The 25,227-nt window shown below is 29.3% G+C and overlaps 4 protein-coding genes and 1 pseudogene across 4 annotated transcripts; 3 read left to right on the top strand and 2 right to left on the bottom strand.

Annotated features, from left to right (window-relative positions):
- Positions 1-488: 488 nt before the first annotated feature.
- On the top strand, positions 489-1,175 carry LOC112690829 (zinc finger MYM-type protein 1-like). Its single transcript, XM_025564925.1, has one exon. It carries the CDS (start codon positions 489-491, stop codon positions 1,173-1,175), a length of 687 nt encoding a protein of 228 aa, XP_025420710.1.
- Positions 1,176-3,605: 2,430 nt separating this feature from the next.
- On the top strand, positions 3,606-5,687 carry LOC112690820 (annotated as a pseudogene).
- LOC112690810 (E3 SUMO-protein ligase KIAA1586-like) lies at positions 5,684-8,328 on the bottom strand. The gene is made up of 4 exons (XM_025564908.1): positions 6,960-8,328; positions 6,696-6,892; positions 6,185-6,604; positions 5,684-5,689 (listed from the first exon to the last, which is right to left on the bottom strand). Exons 2-4 carry the CDS (start codon positions 6,849-6,851, stop codon positions 5,684-5,686), a joined length of 582 nt encoding a protein of 193 aa, XP_025420693.1. The 5' UTR covers positions 6,852-6,892; positions 6,960-8,328.
- Positions 8,329-12,846: 4,518 nt separating this feature from the next.
- LOC112690555 (ER degradation-enhancing alpha-mannosidase-like protein 3) lies at positions 12,847-18,520 on the top strand. Its single transcript, XM_025564590.1, has 14 exons — positions 12,847-13,250; positions 13,440-13,593; positions 13,656-13,784; positions 13,951-14,154; positions 14,234-14,464; positions 14,529-14,716; positions 14,866-15,031; positions 15,088-15,246; positions 15,302-15,400; positions 15,467-15,658; positions 15,719-15,838; positions 16,355-16,574; positions 16,642-16,751; positions 18,227-18,520. The coding sequence occupies exons 1-14, from the start codon at positions 12,847-12,849 to the stop codon at positions 18,422-18,424; spliced, it is 2,574 nt and encodes an 857-aa protein (XP_025420375.1). The 3' UTR covers positions 18,425-18,520.
- Positions 18,521-22,591: 4,071 nt separating this feature from the next.
- On the bottom strand, positions 22,592-23,409 carry LOC112690802. Its single transcript, XM_025564898.1, has one exon. The coding sequence runs from the start codon at positions 22,913-22,915 to the stop codon at positions 22,592-22,594; it is 324 nt and encodes a 107-aa protein (XP_025420683.1). The 5' UTR covers positions 22,916-23,409.
- Between the last annotated feature and the right edge of the window lie 1,818 nt (positions 23,410-25,227).

The raw sequence follows: 25,227 nt of genomic DNA, 5'->3' as shown, positions 1-25,227 counted from the left end.
AATTAGGTACATTTGATATCTTATATCTATTTCTTATCCCATTATCTAAACCGGGTTTTCTTTAATAATTTATATCAGTTTCTGCCTGCCCGTATTATGTACTGGATTATTTATCATATCATAATTATGTCAAAGCAGTGAATTTAATAGGAATTCAATTTTAAAAAAGACCAGAGTTTTTCCAAAATAAAAATAGTGACTTTTCTGAAACTTTTACAAGTTTTTCAGATGTAAGTGGTAAAACAAAAAATAGAAGCTTGACTAGAAATGTTTTTACGCGCAAATTGACGAATGAAGAGTGTGTAGAAAGAAGTTGGCTCATATATTCGCCGTTGAAGAAAGCTGTATATTGTTATTGCTGTCGTATTTTTAATTATACTATTATTATAGGCAACAGTTTGAGTTCTTCTAACGGATACAAAGATTGGAAGCATATTAGTAACTTTTTAATAGAGCATGAGAATAATTCACTACACAGGCAATCAATGATGAAGTGTGTCTCAAAAAGCAAAACTATTGCTCGAGTGGATAATGGATTAATTTCCCAATACAATGCTGAAATCAATTATAGGAAGAATGTACTCAAAAGGATTGTTGCTGTGGTGAAGTTTTTGGCTTCAAGAAGACTTGGATTTCGTGGTGATGATGAAATGTTGGGATCTCAAAATAACGGTAATTATTTGGGATGCTTAGAATTAATAAGCGAGTTTCATCCTTTTCTAGCTGATCATATACAAAACTACGGAAATCGTGGAAAAGGAAGTACATCATATTTTTCTGCAAATATTTGCAAAGAATTTATTAATATAATAGGAAAAAAAATGTTAACAACGATTATTAGTGAAATAAACGCAGCAAAATACTACTCAATAAGCGTCGATTCCACACCAGACCTGTCTCATGTAGACCAACTCACTTTTATTGTACGGTTTGTTAAAGACGGAAAGCCTATTGAGAGATTTTTGCTATTTTTGCCTATCGAAGAGCATAAAGCGCAATACATGGCAGATACGGTTTTAAACTTTTTGGAAAACCTTAAAATTCCAATAAAAATTGTCGTGGGCAGAATTACGACAACTCCGCAAATATGGCAGGAAAGTATTCTGGTCTACAGGCAAGAATTAAAGAGCAATGTAAATTTGCAATTTTCGTCCCATGTGCAGCACATTCGTTGAATCTAGTAGGCGCCCAAGCGGTTGGATGTATTTCAGAAGTAGTAGCATACTTTCAATTCGCCCGGAAATTGTTCAATTTTTTTTGAGTTCAAACAATCGATGGAAGATATTAAAAGAATGTTTATGCGAAAAAAAAGTTCTGAAAAGCTTATCTGAAACCAGGTGGTCTGCACGCGCTGATGCTATTAATGCTTTGCATAATGGTTATTATCATATTTTTGAAGCTTTATTATTAATCGCTAAAAACACTGATCAATCAGCAGAAACGAGAAACGAGGCACAAGATATTGGCAAAAAAAATGGAAAAATTGGAGACCATTATCCTAACTGAGACATGGAATGACCTTCTGGGAGCTATAAATAAAACAAGCTTAAGTCTACAGAATAATACTATAACAATGGACGTTGCAACAAAACTGTTTGCATCACTTAGCGAGTATATTAGTAATACACGTAATAATTTTGATAAGTATAAATCGGCCGCCAAAGAAATAAATCCAAATTCTGACTACAAAGATAAATTGCAAAGAAAAAGAATTCACAGCACTCGTATCACTTTTTTGGAAACCCCATCAGAGACTGTGCAGTTGGCCGGTAAAGAAAAATTTTATGTAGAAACGTTCCTTCCCATAATCGACACGCTAAATACACATTTAAAGCAACGATCGGAATCATACAAAGAAATTAATGAACGTTTTAGTTTTTTTACTCAGTTACAAACAATCAAACCTTATCATTTGAAAAAAAATGCGAAGAATTGGCAGATTTCTATTGTGAAGGCATAAACACTAATGAGTTAAATTCAGAATGTTTTCATTTAAGGGAATACTTGAAAACCTTCAAAAATGAATCCATGGACTTAAGTATCTTAGATATACATTCTTAAATAAAAGCAGACAAATTAGCAGAAACATTCCCAAACGTGGAAGTTGCCACAAGGATTTTCCTTTGCCTCATGATCACCAATTGCAGTGGGGAGCGCTCATTTTCACAACTGAAAAGAATAAAAAACGAATTACGAACAACTATGTTGCAAGAACGGCTCACTAATTTGTCAATAATGTGCATAGAAAGTGATCTCCTGCAAAAACTAGACTTCGAAGATATAATTGAAGATTTTGCACAACAGAAATAACAATTCACACTTGATAGCAGCGCTGCTTCCCACTACTATGTCCATTTTGGTCGCCTCTTACGACGGGCATGGACTACCATGGGTGTATCCTAACCCCCACCCACAGGGGTAGAAAAATATAACGTATCAAAGTTAAGTTTTAAAGAAACTAGAACTAGGAAGAAAAAAAAATGCCTGGTGAAAATATTTATGATGAAGTATGTTTCTGCATTTAATAAATATAGAACAAATACATACTTTAAAGCAGCGGTACCCAAACCGTGCACCGCGGTGCCCTAGGGGTACCCCGAACACTTCTCAAGGGCACAGTGGCCTATGATTCATAACAAATAGTTTAAAATTTATAGCATATTTTTTCCTTATTATTCCCGTTAAAACGTTTAGCAAATAATATAATATTTTCTATTGTATATTCGGACATTCTCATTTTAACCTTATAATATTTTTATGTAATAATTATGATCGTAATAACAATAATTTTTATTCATTTATTTTTTAAGTTCAAAAATCCATTAATTTATAATTTAGCTAAATTCTAATAAAATTAATAAAATCGATTATCTGTGAGTATTTTTGTTTTGTTCCGTCTTTCACGTTATTCACAGCAGGGCACCGTGGCTAAATTTGTCCAAAAAAAGGCACCGCGGAAAAAAGATTGGGAACCGCTGCTTTAAAGTATTTGGTCAAATAATTTCATCAATTAATTCTAGATTTAGTGGTACCAGAGAAATATTTAAAGTTTTATCTCCTGGACGACTGATGAATATGAAAAAAGACAATAAATCCATTCCAGAAAAAAGTTTTCATAATATATCAGATTGGTTAAAAGATATTAACGGAAATGATTTGAAACGTGAATACATTATGTTTAGTCATAGTTTAAGATATCTTATTTCTGGATTAGAAACTCCATTATTGTTACACAAGCCAGATGGCCCAGATGATACATATGATACAGATTCAAGTGATAATACTAATACTGACGATGAGAACAACACAGATCTAGCAAATCCGGAAACCAAAATTACAGTCAATACAATTTTACATGTACTATCTAAATATAATTTGATGTCAGCTTTCCCAAACTTATAATTGGCTTATAAAGGCGCTTGGAATTATACCTGCTACTTCAGCGTCGGCAGAACGAACCTTTTCTAAGGTATATACCTTCTGAGTGAACAAAATGTTATAGATTTATTTATTAATTAATTTTTATTTATAATTTAGGTGAAGTTAATCAAAACCAGTTTAAGATCAGTGGCGCATTTAAGGGAGGGGGGAGGTGAAAGGCGCAAATGGATCATTTCATAATTTTCATAGCCAAAATTCCTTTAGTTTCAAATGACGAATATAAAGTTTTTAAACCAATCACTTTACCAATTCCATATGATGATAATTCGGTAGTTCTAATAGCACCTGACGTAGAGTACCTTGCACTTAGTAATGATAACGAAAAATTTTTCGTTTTGACTGAAAATCAATGGAAAGCATGTAAAGAATTTAAGAATCATAAACTTTGTAAAAATAGTCAACCTGTTCACCAAAGATCGAAGTCGGACATGTGTGAAACCTCACTCTTAACTAATAGACAGAATACACCAAAAACTTGTAAAATAAAATTATTATCATTAGACACTTCAGTATGGCATAGTTTGACAAATACAAACTCATAGCTATTCTATACAAAATCCGATTTTTGTACTATTACTTGTTTAAATTCAGCAAAAAATCATAAAATCGAAATCTTTGGTGTGGGCAGAATGACTATTTTCTCCAACTGTGATGTGCACTCAGAAAACCCGGTCCATTTAACTATGCACAGTACAAATACCAATATAAATTTAAATTTAATAGCGGAAAGTCAAAATGGTACTGTATTATCGTATTTAACGAGAACCTTCGAATTTGTAAAACCGAATAATAATGATAATAAATAATTCATGATTTTTTTAATTTTCACACCTTTTTCGGTATTGTTTAGTATTTTAAAAAATATTGTTGAGCATCTAATAAGAAATTAAAAAAATTATACTACTCGTATACCTAGTCACCTAGGTAATAGTGAAATAGCAAAATAGGTATATTACATTTATTATTCGATAAGATATTATATTTTCGTTCAATGTTTATAATAAAGACTCAGGTACACAGAACGCGGTACTCTAGGGCACATTTAAAAAGTTTACAAAAGGAGTAAAATTGTACCTAAAAGTGTTCAATGTATGTTAGCATTTATAAAAGAGAATAGTTTAGTTGAAGTATATCCTTATATTGATATTCCTCTAAGGATGCTATGTATGTACACTTTCAAATAATTGTAGTTACAACGGAAAAATCATTTTCTACATTAAAAAGGGTCAAAACTTATTTAAGATCAACAAAGGGAGAATATCGTCTTAATTAATTAACAACCCTCAACATTTAAGCTAATTTAACGAAAACTATTAATTTTAATGATATTATTGAACATTTTTCTTCTCAAAAGTCAAGAAAAAAATTATGAGCTATTGATTATTTTATTACATACAATTAGTAATAAATATAATATATATAATCTAATAAAAAACCATGTATTGTTAATCATTGTGCATATAATAAGCGTTAATTCCGTTTTCTATATTTAATATATTTTTATATATATAAATATTTTTTTTTTAAAAAAGGAATATTCACTTTGAAAAAAAAATTAGATTAACGTTAGGATATGTATTATTATAATTACAATATTGTAAAACAACTGATTTATAATTTGTTTCATAAAATTAATTTTTTTATTGCTTAGCTTTGAATTTATTTATATATATATATTTTTTTTTTTTATAAAGGGGAAGGACGGAAAAATTATTTTGCCCCGGGGCGCGTATATATTAAATACGTCACTGATTAAGATCCACTATTGATCAAAAGAGACTGGAAAGTTTGATGTTAATCAGTTATGAGAAAGACATACAAATTAACTATAATGAAGTTATTGATACATTTGGATTATCATCACAGGTTCTAAAGGATGCATTGATGTTCAAATAACTAAAATAAAATGTTTTTTGTTTTTTTTTTTTAATAAATATATTATTATACATATAATTGTATGAAGGCTCTTAATAAAACATATTATTTGCAACTTTTAGTTTTGAGTGAATAGTGGGTGTAAAAAAATTAACTTTGCCCCACATGGAAAAAGGGATCTGCACGCCACTCACGACAAGTTTATCGTTTGAAACAATGTATACAAATAAGAACTTTTTGTAAACAGTTGTGGGATTCAAGTGGCCGGTTATGTAACCGACTACGAAGTGTCTCGTGTGAAAGAGCTCTTAAAAACAAAAGTAATTTTAATCTTTTGGTTTACAAATTATTGGATACGTAAAGAAGATTAATTCTATTAAATTATATTTTTATAACATTGTCATTTATTTACTTAATTTGTATTAATATGTTTTCCGAATATAATTTTTTGTTTGCAGTCACTTTATTTATAATTATAAATGTTTATACCTCATGATATATATAACCAGAGGTGTTCCCATTAATTTTTTTGAGAGTATACTACAGGGGTGACCAAACCGCGGCCATACTATGACCTTTTTTTTTTTACATTTTGGCTCTTCCATATTTCTTAATATATTTTGTGGCTCGCGAGTCTCTTCTCGCTTCTCGCTGGTCACCCTTGGTATACTATACTCGTATCATCAAATATAAACATTTAATACAATAAAAATATTTTACTTATGGTTTATAGGAATAAAGCCGATAAATAGCGTGTCAATAATATGGAAAAAATTTTAAACCAGATTTTTTATATATCCTCTTTATATTACGTATATTATTTATTTATCGTCAATCTTTACGAATATTAAAAAGATTAAGAAAATACATTGGTAAAAAACATTTTCTGCAACTTATTTTCATCGTTTAATTCTTGTCGTTTCTTACCTCGTGGAGCTGAAACTGCTGAACGGTGATTTTTCAACCAAATCTTCACATAAGGTCGTGGATTGAAATCTGCAACTGAAAGGCCATTAATAGAGATGAACATCAAATCTGACACATTTTCGATATTAAAACTAGTCCTCAAATCAGTTATTGTCAAGTTCATATCTGAAAATCCTCGTTCGCAATCAGCTGTTGAAGTCGGGAGTATGGTTAACGCCTTCATGAAACTTGATGAAGCATTTCTTAAACGGAAGTCAACTACACTTTCAAATTCGGATAAACCTAATTTCCATGATACTATTTTAACTTCATCTTCTCCCTTGGCATCATTAGTTGCTGTTTTGAACACTTCATCAAGCACCTAAAAAACATTTAATTTAAATGCCATTTATGCTGTTTAAATAATTGTAAAATTTAAATTTAATATTATTATAATTTGCAATTTTCATTACCTGAAGATCTTCTAGCATTGTACTATCTTTTGAGTCATCAAATAAGCGATGCCGCATTCTGTCAACTAGATTCTGCAAACTAGATTCTGTTCTATTCATCTCCGATTGGGCACTCATTAAGGTTGTTTTTTTGGACTGTAATATGCAAGATAACATTGCAAGCTCAGAAAGAACATCGGAAAAGAGTCCAAGTTCTTCTAAAAAAGAAGAGAATTCTAATTTACTTCGTATGCCATTTGATATCGCATCATGTTCTTTACTAACATGTAAATATATTCCAGGATAATTATTCCATATGGCCTTTATAGTTCGAAAACTGCTTGCAGGCCAACGTACATTCAAGACGCGACTTTTTTTTCATTTCTATGCCTACTTCAGCACAAGATTTGTCTAAGCCCCTTGAATTTTTGGGACTTTGATGATAATAAGCATATAGTTTATTCATTAAGCTTTGGAAACTGGATACTCGAGTACAATCTTTTATAACATCGTATACTGAGAGTTCGAGTCGATGACATAAACAATGCCAAGTAAATAGATTGGGAATTTTCTCACACAGTTTAGTAGCAACTCCACTTTTCTTACCTGTCATCACACTGGCAAACGAAATCCAATTATTTAATGCAAACGATGATGATATTCCATTAAATTTTAAACTTGACCAAAGAGCTTTCTCAATACTTTCAGCATCTTGTCTATTTAACTCAATCAGATCTAAAAATGCTACAATTGGCATTTCTGCATCGACATATGATAAAATATACACAATTAGTGTGCATTTGGTACTCAGCGTTGTCGATTCATCCACCATTATGGTAAATTTCGAATTTGACTGTATGAGACGTGAAATAAATCGTTTGCGCATCTCCTTTGCAATGACATTTACCATTCGAGAGGCAGTTATTCTGCTATGTAAGGAAGAGCCTAAGTTTAATCCATTGCTTTGTTGTAATTATACTAGTTCTTCAAACTGGATAAGGGGACGGTGATTTTTTGCTAAGCAATATACTGGTTTAAAAATTCGAGTCGTGGAATCCATTTCTGTTTCAGATATACGTTCAAACATCTTATTTCATACTTTGTTTGAGCTTTTCATTAATATGTTTTCTGCTAACACATGAGCTTTGCTTTCTAAATGTTGTTTAATTTTATTTCTCAATGAAGCCAATTGATTTTTTTTTACTATTCTCAGCTGCTACTATTTCAAAGCCTAACCACTCAGATGAAATTCGAACTTTATTATCCAAGTTAGATTTTTGAAACTGAATACTATTTTTAGCTTGAATACAAGTATTACATCCTAGTTTTCCATTTTTACTATTTAACCATGGATTTTTTCCATGAAACTCTATCACCTGTTCTTTTGTGCATAAATAATAATAAATAATAATTCTTTTGTGTCGGCTAAATGTTGGATACTTTTAATACATTTTGAATTTGCCTATCAACAGAAAAATCAAAACTATCTTCATTGGGCGTTACTAAAAATGAACTAGTACCAGAAATATCAATATTAGTAGTGCTTTTAGTTTTTTTTTTCTCGTGGTATAAAAAACTTATCAAGTGTGCCGCCTGCGCGTTTAGAATTTGAAGTCATATTTTAATAAAAATAACACTTTAGAGTCAGTACTATTTCTATATAGTTATACGTCGTTATAGGAAAATTTATTAAACTAAATGTTGAATTTAATAAAACTTCTCAAATAAAAATATTACTCTAGTAAATTATAATTAATATTACAATTCATAACTTACTTATTTACGTTTAAGTTAAACGTTAAACAGTAGGTCGCACAAAGTGCAATCGTATTATAAACTTTACGTGTTGGTGGTAAACTGGTAACGGATAAACTGATTAGTGATTAATTGTGTACACCACTTCTTTCACCGTACGCGATACGACATTTCTTGGTATCTGAATATCTAACGATTATGAACTATGACTATAGACTATAGCAGCGGTTCTCAACCTTTTTTTCCTTCTGTACCCCTAAGCTTAATATTTTTAAAAAATTTTCACATAAATACTCTTAAAACATTTAATTAAAAATAACAATAATATAATATAATTTAATAATGTATATATTTTTATATTGAGTAATAAGACACATAAAAAAATTACTTATTTTACTTATTTAATAAACAAAAAATTTAAATGAAAATAATTAGTGAGATCTTTGACCCTATTTCAAATTACATAGTTTTTTAATATTAGGTTCAAATGATGCGAGATATAATCGTAAATCTGGAGCTGCATTAAGTTTATTTCTATACTTATTTTTAATAAATATATATGAAAAAAACGCTCTTTCGACCAACTCCGTACTAGTAAATGACAATAGGAACTCAATTGCCTTGTCAGAGAGTCGCTCATATTCGTTTCTAATATCTACCCAAAAATTAATAAGTTGTTTTCTTTTAAACTCACTTTTTAAAGTCGTGTCACATGAAAGTTCTATCAAGTTTTCTTTTTCTACGATCGATAAAGATGTCGCTTTTTGAAAGAATTCTTCATTAAAAGGACTTGAAATCCAATTGTTTTCTTTTTCAGGTTTGGAAAAGTATTTTTTGAATGATAATTTTAACCTTTCCAGATGTTCAATTATGTTTTTCTTAATTTCCCGAGACATAACTAGTTTATTTTCAGATAGAAAATTGTGTAACGTTTCAAATAACTCAGGTTGGTCATTTTCAATACATACCCTCCAAAAATCTATTTTTTAAGCATTGATTTAATTTTATCCGAAACACTGAAAATCATTATTGAATTTTTTTGAAGTGCCAAATATAAATTGTTTATTTGTAAAAAAATATCAGATAAATACGCAAGCGCCTGAAGCCAATTGCAGTCGTGTAATTTTGGAGATAATTGAAAAGAATGATCTTCAAAAAATATTTGGACCTCATGTCTTAGTTCAAATAAACGTGTAAGTACCTTGTCACGGTATAGCCACTTAACTTCTGTGTGAAAAAGTAAACTTGAATGAGGACTCATCATGTCTTCGCATATAGCTTTAAATACTCTCGAATTTGTAGACCTTGCTTTTATAAAATTGACTAATTTAACAGCTTCATCAAGAACGAGTTTTAGTTCTCCTGGAAAGTTTTTAGATGCTAAACTCTGTCGATGAATACAACAATGACTCCAGTTTATATTAGAAACTATTTTCATAACACGACCTCGAAGACCAGAATATATACCCGACATTGACTTTCTACCATCGGTACATAGTCCACAACAATTGGACCAATTAATACTCATTTTTTTGAAATAACAATCAATAGCATTGAATAAATCTTCACCAGTTGTGCGTTCAGACAATAAATGACAAAGCAAAACATTTTCTTCGATTTCATTATTATTTAAATACCTTGCAATAATAAGTAAAACTGCGAAATTGGCAACATCGGTGCTTTCATCAACTTGAATAGCGAAAATTTTACTTTTATTTATTCTATCTATTACTGTCAACTCAATATCTTCAGATATATCTTGAATTCGACGAGAAATTGTATTATTTGAAAGAGGAATACTGTTTATCTTTTTTACGTTCTTTTCTCCAAACATACACTGAACGGTATCTTTTATACAAGGAGAAATCAAATCTTCAGCTATTGTATGATTCTTACCACATTTTGCAATACGATAACTAGCTTCAATCGCGTTTTGGTTATCTTTATTAGCTGACTTTATATATGATGTCAAAATCGACGTATTCTCATTATTTCTAGATAAACGTTTAAAAAAATCACATTCTTTATTATTATAATCGGCATGTTTTGTTTCTAAATGTCTTAAGAGTAGAGAAAGTTTCATGCAGCTATTCGACAATACTTCACCACACACAATACACTTAGGTTTAGGATAGTCAAAATCTCCTACATATGAAAATCCATAATTTACATATTCATCAATGTATTTTCTCTTTTTACCTTTTTGAAGAACTGAAGACTGTGCATTTTCTGTGTGTTGTACCAAATTTTTTAGCTAAGTCTTGAGAAGTACTTGTTAAATGAATAGTTTCTTCAACTTGGTCTAGTTTTTTTATTGTACCAGTTTTTAACCATTGATCCATATTTATCACAATGTACTTATTTAAATTAAATTACAGAATATTTAGAAACCACCGACAACAATTTGAAAACAATGGAAAATAACGAATTATAAAATATAAATAAGAAAAGTTTTCATACAATAATCATAGTTTGAAAGCATTCGCCATACTGATTCCAATATAAAATTAAGTTGTACCCATACGACAACAATAAAAACCGGCTGAAGTTCAATACACACCAACACCGCAACCTACCATATAATAATATTATATAATCTATAATAAGATAGTATTCTATACTCTGTAATCCACATCTATAAGATAAGAAAAAATTGTTATTTGCGTAACACAAATTTTCATTTGTAATAACGTATATTGCATATTTCCGAAACGAATAGTTTTAAATTAACCAAATTCAATATTTTTCCGCCATTACTCAATTTTTTTTCGCGTACCCCTTGAGATCATCGCGAGTACCACTAGGGGTACACGTACCCCCGGTTGGGAACCGCTGGACTATAGTGTTTATTCCAGTTATAAATTTAGGGAACTGGTTTGTTATAGACCCGCAGTCACCATTCTGGTGTGTTTCGCCCAGCCATTCATATAACAATAAATACATCGTAAAAATAATCTAAAGATTCGACAGAAAAAACGTACCATTATTACTATGAAGTACCTATCATATATATATATATATATATCACAAAATATGGATCGATATAATCATATATTGATTGTGATTGAGAGTATACGCAGTATACCCATAATATTGAAAAAAAATCTTGAGTATACGACGTATATGTAGTATACCCTATGGCAGTGTTTCCCAACTGGTGTTTCGCGGAACCTAAGGGTTCCGTGAGTTTGCGCGAAGGGTTTCGTGAGAAATTTGGGAAAATATAAATTAATTAGCAATATTTTGATTTTAACTATGATTTGAACATAGAACTGGAATTGAAACAATTCCCGATGTGAGGTTCGTAGTTTGTAGCTTTTCGGCGTATACAAAGACTAAGTTTCGAAATCAAGTAAATGCGGCTCCGGACTTACAAATCCAACTTTCAGGGATAACTTCAGATTTAAAAACAGTTATGAAAAAACACTATGGAATGATTCCAATCTTCTCATTGAATCTATCTTCGAAGTAATGAGAGGCAAATATTAAATTTTAAGCTTTGATATGTAGGTACATTTATAATATTGTAATAGTAGATAACAAGCAAAATAAAATGTTAAAACCGTCTTGTTTTTTTTATATTAATGACACTCTTGTGCCGGAAGTGTCCGATAACTCACTCATTTAAGTGTAAAATACATATGTCTGTATTAATATTATAGAAAAAATATTGGGGTTCCACAAAACGTTTAAGCTCCTGCAAAGGTTCCGCGGGTAAAAGAAGTTGGGAAACACTACCCTATGGGAATACCCCTGTAATAACTGTGCATGAGCTTCACTGATATCGATGTAAATTATATAGAAGTTCCTTATCTAGCGTATAAAAAAAAGTATGTGTAATGGCCTTAAGCTTGACATATTTTGAATTTATGCAGTGCTTGACTTGGCAAAATTTAAGAAGGGGAACTCTGTTTGCTTAAAAAATTGCGTCCCCAAAACTTGTTAAGCGTTATAATATAATTATATCGTAATTATATATTACAATAGTTATAATATTATTATATTATAACGTAATTAAATCACATATTGATATATAATTTCAGTGCTCTTAACATGGCGACACTGTTTGATAATTTTAACATTCTCTTATCTGATATTTACGTATTACCATTAAAATAGGGCAAAAAAAAAATGAAAATATGTATCAAATAAATATAATAATTATTTGTGTACGTAGATGTAGTAATATAAACATGTTTGGCTGTGTCTATAGGATTTGATTCGATTTTTTTATTCTCAATATTTGTTGTGTGTGTGATCATGTATTTTATTCCTTAGTCATTAATTTATTTCAATTTTAAACGTGCTGTAATTCAAAATAACATTTGTAAAGTGTAAATACAAACTTCATTATTGTATTTCAATATGTTTTTACAATTTTTAATTAAATTAAGTTGACAGATATTAAACTTTCGTCATGATAAGGACGTTAATCTTAGTTTTGTTGGTGGCGTTTGTTATCGCTCAAGACCAACCTTTTTCTGGCTCATTCATGAGCAAAGAAGAGAGGCAAGGTCTGATGGAAAAAGCAAAAGAAATGTTCTACCACGCATACAACAATTACATGGACCATGCATATCCAGCTGATGAACTCATGCCATTGAGTTGTAAAGGGCGGTGGAGGACAAAAGAAAATAATCGTGGTGACATGGACGATGTGCTAGGCAATTATTCTTTGACCTTAATTGATACTATGGATACACTTGTTGTCCTTGGTGATTTACCTGAATTTGATAGAGCTGTTTCAAAAGTTGTGAGCGATGTAACATTTGATAGGGATGTAGTCGTGTCAGTATTTGAAATCAATATTAGAGTACTGGGGTAAGTTTTTAAATTTTTTTATCAACTTATAATTACTATACAATATTAACTATTGGACCTTTTTTCTAATAATTATGTTATTACTAATATATTAATTTACTAATTTACTGTTGATAATGTATTATGTATGTCATAATAACCATAATTTATTAAGTAATATGACCTACTTAATAATTATGTTAATTTTAGAGGATTATTATCTGGTCATATTTTTGCACAACATTTTAAAGAAAATTCTAACCATTTACAATGGTATAATGGAGAACTTTTAGCTATGGCAAAAGATTTAGGGTATAGATTAATGCCAGCTTTCAATACAACAACAGGAATACCATATTCTAGAGTAAGAACTAAAATTATTTTATTTTATTCTAGTAAATCTTAGTTATATATATTATTTTATAGGTTAATTTAAAATACGGCATTAAAAAAGATCAATTACATTATTTTCAAGAAACATGTACAGCTTGTGCAGGAAGTATGATCTTAGAATTGGCTGCTTTATCACGTTTGTCTGATGTACATATATTTGAAGTAAGAATAAGAAATGTTTAATCTTCTTGAAAATTAGATATATAATTGAGTATGGGAGATAAGACTTGTAAAAATAAAAGAATGACCCTAATTGTTTAGAGAAAAAATATAAGTGAATAAGGTTATTTGAATAATTAATTTATAGTTGTTGATGTATTTTTTACAGGAGAAAGCTCATAGATCAATGGATAGTCTTTGGAGTCTTAGACATCGGTCTTCTAATCTTATGGGAACTGTTTTAAATGTCGATTCAGGGGATTGGATCAGAAGAGATTCTGGGGTTGGTGCTGGTATTGACTCATACTATGAATATTGTTTAAAAGCATATGTTTTACTTGGAGAAAGTCGTTATTTATCCAGATTTAATAAGGTTTGTAAAAAATTAAATTATTTTTATTTTTTAATAAATAATTTAAACTATGATAGAAATTTTTTTTTTAAATATTTAGCATTATTCTGCTATTATGAAATATATTAGCCAAGGTCCTATGTTGTTGGATGTGCATATGCACCGTCCTCAAATAAACTCAAAAAATTTTATGGATGCATTGTTAGCTTTTTGGCCTGGCTTACAAGTACTGAGTGGAGATCTAAAACCAGCAATAGAAACACATGAAATGTTATATCAAGTAGTAAAAAAACATAATTTTATACCAGAAGCGTTTACTACTGATTTTCAGGTAAGTCTTATCAGATCTAAAAATTTTGAACCAAACTTTATTCAATAATTGATTGTTTATTTAGGTGCATTGGGGACAACATCCTTTAAGACCAGAGTTTTTAGAATCTACATACTTTTTGTACAAAGCAACTGATGATCCTCATTATCTAAATGTTGGACGTGAAGTATTAAACTCTTTACAAAAATATGCTAGAGTAGAATGTGGATTTGCTGCTGTCAAGGATGTTCGTACCACTACAAATGAAGACACGTAATAATAATTTATTTCAATGTTAAATATCTGAGAAAAAAAAATTTCATTTTAGGTAAATTGTAAATTCACCTTAATGAGATGTTTTTTTCAACTCATTTTTTTTTTTATTGTTATTAAAAATTAATATTTGTAAATTAAAATTTTAGAATGGATTCATTTGTGCTTGCTGAAACGTTTAAGTATTTATACTTGTTGTTTGCTGAATCCGATGATCTCATAATTAATATTGATGAATATTTGTTCACTACTGAAGGACATTTGTTACCTTTATACTTATCTGTTCAACCACAAAATTATACAGATGCTGATAAAGTAAGTGTTTTTTTTTTTTTCCAAAACTTGTAATTTATAAATTTTTGTGTGCACAGATTTTAGATGAAGAGACTGATTTACCCAAAAGATCATGTCCAAGTTTTGACAATTTACTTACAGAATCTATAAGAAAACCATTGAAAAACATGGTGGATGGATTATGTCCTAATCGCAAATCCAGAATTGAAGCTAGAGAGTTTGCAAAAGTTTTCCAGGTAGTTTATTTAATAAATTATTCTTCATCATTATTTTATTTAAAAATTATTATAGTTTGGAAATGAGAATCATATGCAAAGGATAAAAGCTATGGGAATTGTCATAACTAAATTACCAAATGGTCTTCCACTTCTTTTCATGAACTCTTCTCATGTAAATATGCTATTTTTTAATATGCTATGGTAAATTTTTTTAATTCTAATAATTATATTTCTTCAGGAGAGCAGCCCCGATGATCAGATAGATGGACATGAATTTTTAACCGAATTAAATATTGTTATGAAAGATGTTAATCAAAAAGAAAAAGTGAATTCTGCTAAATCGGTATCATTTGATAACCAAGATGGACAAAAAGTTTCTTTATATGCTGGTGCTGCTAATTTTGGTCTCCCTTTGAATCTTGGTCTAAAGGTTGGTATAAATATATTTTATATTGAATATTCTTTATAATACAGTTTATACTGTTAATAGGTTTCAGCTCGTATTGCTGTTGCAAATCCTGTTAAAGGCTGTGAAACTTTAATAAATCCAAGTCTTGTTAAAGAAAAAATTGTCTTAGTAGAACGTGGTGATTGCATGTTTATTGAAAAGGTAAATTTAAAAAACTGTTAATTTAATTATTTTATATTTATATTTATATTACATACATCATATTTCAGATGTTAAATTGAATTATCTCAGTGATGGGTTATATTTTTATTTTTAAAGGATTGTAAATTTTTATAGATTTTTTTTTTTTATTATTATCTAGGGCTAATTGAATTTTTCATAAATATGAGTGTTTAAATAGAATAATAGAAAATAAAATAGAATATAATTTACATTTAACTTTTCAAACTATAGTTTAGAATTGAACATGATCAATATTATTTTTAAATTATACAATTTTCAATATGAAAATCCTTTATTTAAATGTATTTATAAATATAAAAGAATATTTTTATTTTATTGAAAATAAGCTCACTCTGTTTTTTGAGTTAACTGTACAAAAATTTCTAGTGGAGAGTTTATTGGAGAGTTAATCTGTTTTTTAGGTTACTATTTATTGTAAGACATTGTTTTAGAAAGTAATTAATTTCTTTTAAACATATTTTTTTATGTTATTAGGCACGTAAATTACAAGAGGCTGGTGCTGTAGGAGGTATTGTCATTGATAATGCTACTGATTCATCTGTAATAACATCTCGAGCATTTTCTATGTCAGATGATGGGGTGGATGATGTAAGTATACCATTGGTGTTTTTATTTGCGTCTGAAGCACGACCGCTACTAGATATGCTAAACATCAATCCAGATCTTTTAGTCACAATCAGTGAACTTCCTAAAGGTATAAATATTATTTGTTATATTCTTCAAACTATTAATATAAAATTAATTATATAATTTGATCCTAGAAACTGAAGAAATAGATTCTGTTGAAGATACGGGAACTTTAATCAATAACTCAATAGATAAACTGAAAAAAATTATAGGAGAAATAATGACGTCCAATGATCCTACACAGGTACAACTAAACTTCATGCTATTAGCATGTATATTAGAGTTTTTATTTTCTGTTACTATTCTCCTGTGTAGGCACAGATTAGGCCGTTAATTTATTTTAAGATGTTATTTATTTTATTCAAATTCCAATTACTAAATGTGATATTTTTATGAAAATTTTTTCCAAATTAATTATTATTGTTTCAATTTTATTTGTTTAAATTTATAATACAATTTTTAAAAGTATTATATATTATGTTAGGCATTGTGTAAATAATAATTCGGGAAAATGTTGTAAAGGCATATCCATCATACTACTTAGTTTTTATTAATTAATAATTTTTTTTAAATAAATATTTTTATTTAATTACTACTTTCTGTTTTTGTTAGATAATAGATGCAAATATTGCATTGCATGAAATTAAATAAAAAAATCTGATAATAATGTCTTATTTTTACATCATAATTCTATGTCTGAGACAGTCCAACTTTTCCAAAATACACCTAAATATAACCTTAGAGGTATTTCCCCCAGTTTTTAGTTTATTTATCTACCCTAGCTTACTATTCTTTGCTTATGTATACATGAATATATACATTTATAGTATTTTTAATTTTTGGTTTTCCTTGTTACTTAAAATAATCCTATCCTTTATTATATATATATATATATATATATATATATATTTATAAACATTAGCTTGTTATTACATTACTAAATTTAAATATTATTACCTGTATAGTAATAACTTAGATGTACAGTTTTGACTATTATCATTTATATAGTAACTGTTGATAAATTTAATTAATTACATTAGATTTTTAATAATATATTATTAAGTATTTGCATTTAAATTAATAATATTAGTGATAGAAGTAAAAAATTGATATCTTAGAAAACAATTATCATATGTTATTATATTTTCTAAATTAAAAGACCTTAACCCTATTCAAAATTCATCTTATTTTTAAACAATATCACTACTACTATATTTATATACATAAATTTTTTTGGATTTAATGCAATAAAACTTTGTAAACCATCACTAAGTATCAAATATACACTCACCTTAGTACTTTATTAAACACATACCTATTCACGTATACTTAGTTTACCAAAAGAGTATGAATGTGCAAAAAATCAAAATTGTTATTATTCATCATAAATGCACATAACTTTTCAACAATCGATTTCTACATTGATAGGTAATTGTGTACCTAATTTTCATATTCTTATTGATAATCGAGTATTTTTACCAGAACTAGATGATGATTTAAATGGAAGAATTTTTTTATTTTGAAACATATAATGAAAGCAATTCTTATTTATTTCGCTAATTCATTACATTTTTTTTTTATTGTTAGGTATGTTTTTATAAATTACTTTGAAATGTTGGGAATAATGTAATTTTAGATGTATACGTCTTGAATTCAAAAGTTGTACATCTATCATGTATTCTAACATTTTCCCGTTGCTATCTGTTTTGTGTGGTGTAGGATCGGGTTTCTGACTTACTTAAATGGAGAGGATATAATTCGATTGACAAGGAAACATTTTTGAAATTGCTTATGGAGGCCAGAAGAGGAGTTATTAACAAAAATGATGATATCATTAAAGTGGATGAACTGCCGCCTTCTAAACAGAAAATTTCTGAAAATGATACTCGTAGGAAAGTTGATCCAGACGAAAATTGACCCAAAGTTTAAAAATATATTTAAAAATAAATTAAGGTAAATGGAATTTGTTGGAATTTCAAAGTATAACAACTTTATATGTTATTTTATTGTAAATTATTTCTTGTTATTTATTATGTAAAATTTACTCACATTGTGAAATGTGTTTTAAATAAAAATATAATGAAAAAAGTATACAATATTAATAAAATTGGTTATTAATACCAAGTATATAAATGCAAATTCATAAAATGGTATGTATTTTTAGTACTATACGGTTTTATAAGTATGTAAGTATTAATTAATTTTTTTATTATTATTATTATTATTATTTAAAAAAAAATACAAATGATACCTACATTTTTTTTTTGAGTATTCATACACATTTTTTATTTAAAAGAAAATTGAAGTTGAAGTGTTCAAATAATATCCTTCTATATTTGTATTGCCAAGCTTTGACACAACAATAGTAATACATTTTAATTATCATATTATAGAAGTTGAATTATTTAGATGTTCAATTTGTTATAAAAAAATATAAAGTACTGGAATACTTTACTACCTATACACATTTATAAACATAGATACTGTATACACCGAAGCAAAATATGACAAAGTTGAGCTAGTGGCAATTAGAAACATCTATGTGTTTCTTGTAACTAATCGTCTACATTTGCGGAACAATTAACAAAATTCAATAAAGGAAATATATTTTAATTCGAGTTGTGTGTTTAGTACGTGTTCCGAGTTGTCTTGCAACGTGAGTGATTTTTTTTTTTAAATGTGGTGCGAAGATAAGATTATATTAGCAACTGCTGCATACATAATAATTAGCGGAAATAAAAAATACGTTGGAACAAGGCTTAACAATTTTAACAAGTCATTAATATACTTAAATAATTAATGTGATTTAAATTATAAAATTTTTTAATTTAAATAACGCACTGCAAAATTATATTAAAAATTATAATCATATAAGTAATAAAAATCATTAATCAACACCAGTGACAAATGACAACTGGTAACAGAAACAGTTCGTGTACATACGATCAGCAAACAGTTTTATTGTAACATTTACTTTTTTGTACCTTTTTCAAACATTTAGTCGTTATATTTAACCCAATACATTACGTAGTGTTTATACATTTTAAACAAACATTTTGGTTATAATTCGTATTCATTTACAGTAGAAACGTGTTATTGAACGAATAAGCACATATTTAGTATGAAATAGACAGTTTTTCCTGCATCACCATACCCCACTACAAACCCGTTATGCCAATACAGTGCCGACCACTCATGTTACACCTCGACAGTAAAATCATTATTAGGGTTCAACATTTATTGCACTAAAAAGTATTAAGATTGATTGTATTTTTATTTACAATAAATTACTCCATTCGCTCTGTTATCACATTATTGTTTATCTAAAATACACAGTATCATAATATATACCACAGATATTATTATTCATATCTGTGATATATACATCACAATTAAAGATCTTATATCTAAACGTGCATATCATATAATCAGTTTAGACGATTGTCGTAACCAAAATTCTTATACTGGTAAGAAACTGGCTTAGTAAATGCATAAGGTTCTGTAAACAATATTCCAACAACGAAGGGCGAAAAACGTTGTAAAAGGCGTGTAATGTGTAAGTAACTCTCGAGATCGTTTTCAAACACGCCGGTGCGCGCATTTATTTCTATAGGTACCTGTGAACGGCTTTATTACTCTTACTTTTGTGGTTACCGTACGTGATGTTAACCAATACAAAATTAAAAGCAAGATTTAAGTATTGTCAGGACCATTCCCGGCGGTACTGCAATACCGAGTCGCGTATTTCCGAATCGCCAATATAGCTGGAACACTAGTAATTTTGAAATAGATTTACTATCATCAACATTGTTATAGTGTTTGAGATGAGATAATGGAAAAACAGTACTCGAAATGTCGTAATGACGATATAAGGTTTAAATAAGGTTTACTATTTAATAATGGAAAATTAATTTACAAGTGGTCTTGCTGACCATATAATAAAAACAAATGATAGAGATACTGTGTGTTTAAACCGCGACAACGCACAATTCGGGAAAATATTGGGAGTCTGGTCGAGCGGTCTGACACTCGGTACAATGCCGAAATTCTCCGACTATTGGTCCATAGAATGCGATGAGTGCGGCGACCGATTCAATGCCAGAATACTACGACTATTGCACCACTGTTTGCCACACAAACCGCTCGACGAGGTCCCGAGGGTGGGAATGTCTATTAAATGCAAAGCGTAAGTCCGTGGTGGGTTTTACTACAATGCAGAGAAAAAATTGTGTACTCATGTGCTCGTCCACATAGCTATTTATGTACGCAACTTGTCGGCGATAGTTGATACGACAGGTTGACGGAAAACCCGCAGCAATACGATCGCCGAAAAGTCGCGTATGATATAATAATCATTGGCGTGCGCACGGCTGGTGCAGGGTATGCAAGCGCACCACCTGCGGCAGTGCGGCTTTACGGCCACGTACGTGAAGTAGGCCCACCCTTTTTCACGGATTAACTTAAAACCTATACCAATATTTTGCGAGAATTTGCGAGTTCATTTTCAAAATTTGCAAGTAAGCCGTTTGCGAGTTATAATTAAAAAACAGAAGGGTGGGCCAACTTCACATAGCCTCTCCAAGTGGCCCTAGAATTTCAAAATTATTTAACATTTTTAATTTTATTTAAATTATTTCCAATATTATAATTTTCAGATTATGGAATTAAATATTATTATGGAATCTTAAAAAATTATTTTATCTGCTAAATCATTTTTACGAAAGGATCAGTGGCGGCTCGTGTGCTCGTGCACCTACCCAAACTCAAAAAAAATTGAAAACATAAACCATAATAATACAACTAAATACTTGTAGTGTTATTAAGATTATTTTTCAAAATTTAAATTCAAATTAGTATGAAAATAATATAGTATTTAGATTGGGTTATTCCAAAGGCCACACGAGCAGGCGGTTGTCCGCGACAGAACAGTATCGGTGTGTGTGTGTGTGTGTGTGTGTGTGTGTGTTATAGCGGTGCAGTAGTGCACACTATTGCTGTACACATTTGTATAATGTAAAATTAAAATTAAAACAAGTCAAAACACACAACACGCGTTATAATGGAATTGATGTGCATATTCATTTCTGTGCACATACCCAATTAAAATGTTTTCAGCAAATTATTTTCGATGTCGCCGCGTCGGTATCGGCATTATGATTTATTTTTACTCTCATTTGTTTATTATATTCTGATAATCGACTAATAATGTTAGTCAATAACTTTAATTCAAAACAACAATCGTGTTTCTATTTACTATCGACCACCGACGTAAAAAAAAACAAAAAACAAAAAACTTTTAACGTTGTATATATAATATTTTTTATAATTTTTTCAGATGTGCTCTACTTTATTAAAAATCCACGAGCCGCCACGGGGAAGAATATAATTTTAATTCTAAAATTGTGATCAAATTAAAATTACCTATTTCTTACGTATGAATCTTATTTTCCCTTTTTATACATAGCCCACCCATATTGTTGTGATACTTTAAAATGTTTGTCAAATGATAATTTCTAATTCACAAGGATTTTCGAGGGAAGTTTTGACACCTTGAAGTCAATAATTTCTGAAAAAAGAATTGGTTTCAGGTATTCATATTATATAACCTTAACAAATTGCAGAAGTGTGTTAGAATAACTAAATATGTATGCCAATGGTTCATTTTGCATGTCAGTTCTTTCTGGAAAATATAATTATCATTATATTTTGTGATTTAAGGATTTTCAATTTAATTGATCAACAAAGTATATAGGCAGGGCCGGCTGAAGGTTTTTTGCCACCCTAGGCAAATCTAATTTACGCTGCCCTGTGCAATAGTTAATTTTTTGGAGAGGAAGGGGTTGAATAAAATAAGGACATTCATTTTTATTTCTGACTTAAGTTTTCTTTACAAAATATAAAATAATAATAATAAAATTAAAATGAATGTTGGGTATGAAATAAATTAATAAAAATATGTATTTAATTTAACATTAAAAAATATTTAACTAAAAAATTAAAAATATATTAAATAAAATTAATTTTGTGAGCTTTTTCTTGGGCAAAATCAATCAGTAAACTTTTAAATTCCAGATTTTCCATTACTTATTTTTCAATAGAAATTGTAGCAAGATCACTTAATCTTTCTTGATTCATAGAAGGCCTTAAATAGTTTTTAATTATTTTTAATTTTGAAAAGCTCTGTTCACCAGATGCGACCGACACAGGCATAGTTAAAATAATTCGAAGTGCTACAGCTACATTTGGTACAAAATTGTTATTATTTACAATAAACTGTAACACTTCTAATGGAGTACTGTTGGGTTTTAATAACTCGGATGTTGCTACTAACTCATCTGTCATTTCTATGGCATCAATATCTGAATTACTAACATTTTCATTTTCTGAGAGTAGCAATTGAAGATCCATACAATTTTTCACAATGTTATCTTTCGTTATACTTTTTAGACTACTTATATCATACAAAAATTTAAAGTTATCGCAGTGGTTATGTAATTGTTCAAATCTTTCTTCGAGAGAATTGAGAGCTACGTCTAATATATAAAAGTATAATTCAACTTTAAATTTAGTTTTTAAATTAATTATGGGTTCATTTGGTTGTTCATAAGAAAAGAACACGGTTTTATTTTTTCGTGGGCATATAGAAGTTTGTTGCGTAAAAGAAGCCTCAATATCCAATTCAAGAGCTATGGTTTCAGCATCTTTTAAAAATTTATCAAAACTCTCATCACATCAATTTTTTTTTAAAAAATTAATAATGTTCTGATAAAACACTATCAAATTTTGTCAGAAGCTGTACTAGTCCGAGAAAATTGCTATTATTGTTTTCGTAAAGAACATCGTTTGTACCTCGAAGAGGTAAACATTGTTTACCAAGAAATTCAATGATTGCCATTAAACGCTCAAGTATATTTTCATCCATTTTTTTAAAGAATTAAAATGTATTTTGTTTGTTTCATGTTCTTTAACTATATTGTGTACGTTTTTTCCAATCATTACAGCCAAATTTAGTCAATGCATAATTTTCACTACTAAATAATATTTTACAACAAAAACAGTACACAACATCATTTTTAATAAAATAAATTAACTACGTATGTTCTATAACTTCACCATTTTTTAATATTTTACTTAAAATTGAAATTGGAAACCGTCGATTTAACGCATCTCTAGGATATTTGAAATCTTTATTTGGTTTAGTGGGACCTGTTTTTACTAATTGAAGTCGTAATGAATCTGAAAAAATCGCTGGCCATGTCCCGGGGTCAGATGTTATTTTCATTCTCATTATATTTAATACTCGTATTTTCTTCCAAAGTTATGTTTATTTCATTGTCAGTAACTTCTAAGGTATTTGATTCTTTCAAAGTTGTGTATATTTCATTGTCAGTAACTTCTAAGGTATTTGATTCTTCTAAAATAATTTTAGAATGTGTTTCTGGATTATTTAAAAGTTCATTATTTTTTTTCAAATATTTTTCAAAGGAACCAGAGTTTTTTTTAATTTCTTCATCACGTTTTAATTTTTGTTTATCGATATGCAGCTCCTGATAACCGTATACGTTTTTGCTCTGACATATTCAATAAATATTAACGTGATAATTCAACAAAATTAATACCAATTAAGTTTTGCAGTTAAAAACGTATTATAATAAAAATTGTACACGTTCATACACTTGATACATTATCACTATCACTCCACAGTCTACAGCAAAAAATATTTACGTGTTAAGGTACGGTTTCCAAGTTGCGGCTGGAAAGGTTCCTTAGGCGGGAGGCTAAAAGTCCGGGACTAATTGTGTCATTGACCATTATTTTCCAATTACATAATAATTCTGAACTCGATAAGAACGTGTATTCATCTGTAGTCGACTAATGCATGTACCACTGTTATCGCCGTTTTATTTATATTCATGCAGTATTATGACTGGTGCGTTCTCGGTAAACTTGTTTAGTATATTTTGAACAATGAACATATACAATTCAGCATACTATATATATTATTATTTTGGTTCATTTGAAATTTTCCGCCCCCCCACTAGTGCCGCTCTAGGCGGCTGCCTATTTTGCTACCACATTGAGCCGGCCCTGGTACAAAATACAAATCATTATATTTTTGGACTGGTATTACATCCTCTTTACCACCACGTTAATTGGCACTTTGGTAAAATGAACCGGCAATTTAATAAGTACATGCTGACTACCCTACTCTAGAAGAAACTAAAATTAAACTACTGAATACAATGGTTAAATTATAATTTCCATATACTCGCATATACCTGTATAATATTGGATGCAATACTATGTCATTTACCTGCCGCGAGTAGTACGCAAACTCGTGCATCGTTATAACATTTATTTATTTTTTCAAACCGTGTTCAGCGTGACATAATATGAATAAATAACCTACACACAATAAGAAATAAATAACGGTCTTATATCGTTTCAGCTCAGACTTGAATTACATTCATTCTCTCGCTGGTAGATTTTCGGATGTTCTCTGGGAGTGCACGATTCTGGACTAGGGCTGTGCGATTATTTTTATTAATCGATTATTTTAATCGATTATTCGATTAATATTCGAATAATCGAATTAATCGAATATAATCGAATATAATCGAATAATCGAATAACCAAGCATAACATTTCAAAACAAAAAAATAAATAGGTATAGGTATTTTAGTTAAATATAACAAATAATATATGTCTTCCTAATGGCA

Source organism: Sipha flava, unplaced genomic scaffold (genome assembly GCF_003268045.1).
Source record: "Sipha flava isolate LNK unplaced genomic scaffold, YSA_version1 114_pilon_pilon, whole genome shotgun sequence".
NCBI lineage: Eukaryota > Metazoa > Arthropoda > Insecta > Hemiptera > Aphididae > Sipha > Sipha flava.
Note: the sequence above shows the minus strand (reverse complement) of the source record. Positions and strands in the feature narration are given on the sequence as shown.